Source organism: Cebus imitator, unplaced genomic scaffold (genome assembly GCF_001604975.1).
Source record: "Cebus imitator isolate Cc_AM_T3 unplaced genomic scaffold, Cebus_imitator-1.0 Scaffold228, whole genome shotgun sequence".
NCBI classification, from domain to species: domain Eukaryota; kingdom Metazoa; phylum Chordata; class Mammalia; order Primates; family Cebidae; genus Cebus; species Cebus imitator.
In genome coordinates, this window is record NW_016107543.1 from 2,251,279 (window position 1) to 2,254,162 (window position 2,884).

The 2,884-nt window shown below is 39.2% G+C and overlaps 1 protein-coding gene across 1 annotated transcript in view; it reads right to left on the bottom strand.

Annotated features, from left to right (window-relative positions):
• FBXL20 (F-box and leucine rich repeat protein 20) overlaps positions 1 to 2,884 on the bottom strand; it is a 119,047-nt gene that overhangs the window by 24,973 nt on the left and 91,190 nt on the right. The window contains exon 8 of the mRNA XM_017497179.2: positions 719 to 845. Coding sequence (XP_017352668.1) covers positions 719 to 845 — 127 coding nt within the window. The remainder of the gene's footprint in view (positions 1 to 718; positions 846 to 2,884) is intronic.

Consider the following 2,884-nt stretch of genomic DNA (forward strand, 5'->3'; position numbering starts at 1 on the left):
TTGACCAGGATGGTCTCAATCTCTTGACCTCGTGATCCACCCGCCTCGGCCTCCCAAAGTGCTGGGATTACAGGCGTGAGCCACCGTGCCCGGCCAATTTTTATATTTTTAATAGAGACAGGGAATTCACCATGTTGGCCACGATGGTCTCGATCTCTTGACATCAGGTGATCCACCTGTCTCGGCCTCCCAAAGTGCTGGGATTACAGGCATGAGCCACTTCGCCTGGCTGAGATAATAAAATTTTTAATGACAAAATATGTCAGATTTGTAATGTGTCTGGCAGGAAATAAGTATCAATACTATAAAATGCAGGTTGCTATACACTTGGCATATTTAAGAAACACTGGTGGTTAAAAAAACAAGTGGCAATTGCTAAGACTGCCTTCTTTGCCTATCCAGTTCAAAGTATCAGGCAGTGACAACACAGCAAGTTTTCTTTTCAGCACAATTTAAGCTGCATGAAACTCTTCTTGACCATGGTATATCTTTAATATAATCTTCCCACCTTGTCTCCCTCCTCCTCAAATTTATTTTTGGTCAGATGTTAATTCTTCTCATTCTTTTATCCTAAGGAAAACACTTTAAGTTCTGGTAAGCATGTGTCTTTGGTCAATAATACATACAACTAACCTTTCCCTCAAGACAAACATCTTGGGGCTGCCTACAAAGAGCTCATGATTCTTCTGAATTTCACAGACCCTACATGGAGTATTACCTGCGTGCAGCCTTTTAAGAATAAGGCCTTGAGACCCCCACAGCCTCTCACTAGTGCTTGAATGCCATCCTTGGTTACTTGGTCACACCAGGAAATGTTCAACTGCTCCAACAGTGGACATCCCTCACTTAGGATAAAACAAAATGAGAGAAACATATCACTAAATCCAATTTCAAAGGCACCAACATCTCAATTTATTGGCTATTTAGTAAAGAAATGAAAACATTCCCATTCTTTCCCACAAGAAAAAAACATCTTTACCTAATGTATATTTAGAAAAAAAGCTACTTGATCAATGTGGTATTCACATGGGACTCCATCATTAGCAGGATCATCTCAAATCCAGCTTAATGAACAAAAAGCATTATACTGTTTTTCAGATTTATATTCCTTTTGGACTTATCACATATCTCAAAGCTCTCTAGACAGAAAATGGAAATTAAATGATTTATTCTAGTTTACAGAGTAATTAATAAAGAGCTCAGATTCAAAAGCAGATTCTCCATCGAGCAACACTATTACCAGTTGAGTGTCCCTTATCATTTAAATGCTTGGTGGCCAGGCGAGGTGGCTCACGCCTGTAATCCCAGCACTTTGGAAGGTGGAGGAGGGAGGATCACGAGGTCAGGAGTTCAAGACCTGCCTGACTAACACATTGAAACCCCGTCTTTACTAAAAATACAAAAATTAGCCAGGCGTGGTGGTGCTCACCTATAATCCCAGCTACTCAGGAGGCTGAGGCAGGAGAATCGCTTGAACCTGGGAGGTGGAGGTTGCAGTGAGCTGACATTTTGCCACTGCACTCCAGCCTGGGCGACAGAGCAAGACTCCGTCTCAAAAAAAAAAAAAAAAAAAAAATGCTTGGTACCAGAAGTGTTTTAGATTTCAGATTTTGCAATATTTGTATTATACTTACATAGTTGAGTATCCCATATCTGAAAATTTGAAGTGCCCCAATAAGTATTTCCTTTGAGTGTCATATCGATACTCAAAAAGCTTAAGATTTTCAAGCATTTCAGATTTTGAGTTTTTTTTGTTTTTTTTTTGAGACAGAGTCTTGCTCTGTCACCCAGGCTGCAGTGCAGTAGTAGCAATATCAGGGCTCACTGCAGCTGTGACCTCCAGGGCTCAAGCGATCCTCCCGTTTCAGTCCCTCAAGTAGCACCCAGTTGCACTTTGGATTTCTGAAATAGGGATATTCAACTCACAGAACCAGAGTAGTAATGCAGCCTTTTAAACTTTTATTTTAAAAAATTACAAAGGCCCTGTGTATTTCCTTATCTGAAATGTTTCTAGAGTACTGCTTTTGTAGGCTGATTTTAGGGTATCTTATATCCAATCTCTGCTTTTAAAATATTAGTTTCATTGTTGATCCCATCAGTTTAGCTTCATATTTGGATTATGGATGAATTCCAAGTTTTCTATAATATTCTTTGGAAAACACTCCATAAATTGTTTGAAATATTCCTGCCTGCCGAAAAGACCCAGAAGATAAAGCCAAGATATCCAGGTTAAAGTTCATTCTCCAGTATTAGTAGCTTAATTTCAGCTAAGTGACTTTAGGAAGCCTGTCCAAACCTCTCTAAGATTAGCCCCACAGCTCTGTTTTCCCAAAACTGATGTGCTCATTCCTATCGTAGCATTTATTCCACAGTTAACAGTTGACTGTGAGCAACTTAAGGGCAGCAATAACTCAGTTACATCTCATGGTTGCATCACAGTACCCGGCAGTCAACAACTTTCTAGAATTTCTTATCTGTAAAATGCCAGTCCAATCTACTTCACACGGCTTTTAAATAAATAATTTACATGAAAATATTTTATAAATGATAAAAAGTTTTATTATCAAATTTATTATCCTACACAGCAAACCATCTTAGGTATATGTGTTCAGTATTCACAAAGAAGGTCTACAAGGAGCCACATTTTAGATTATTTATACTCTAGTTAACTAAATTTATATGTCTTCTTTTTTCTTGAGATAAGGTCTCATTCTATTGCCCAGTCTGTAGTGCAGTGGCACGATTACAGCTCACTGGAGCTTCAACCTGTTGGGCTCAAGTGTTCCTCTTGCCACAGTCCCCTGAACAGCTGGGATTACAGGGACATGCCACCATGCCTGGCTATTTTTTCCTTTTTTTTTTTTTTTAGTAGAGACAGGGTTTC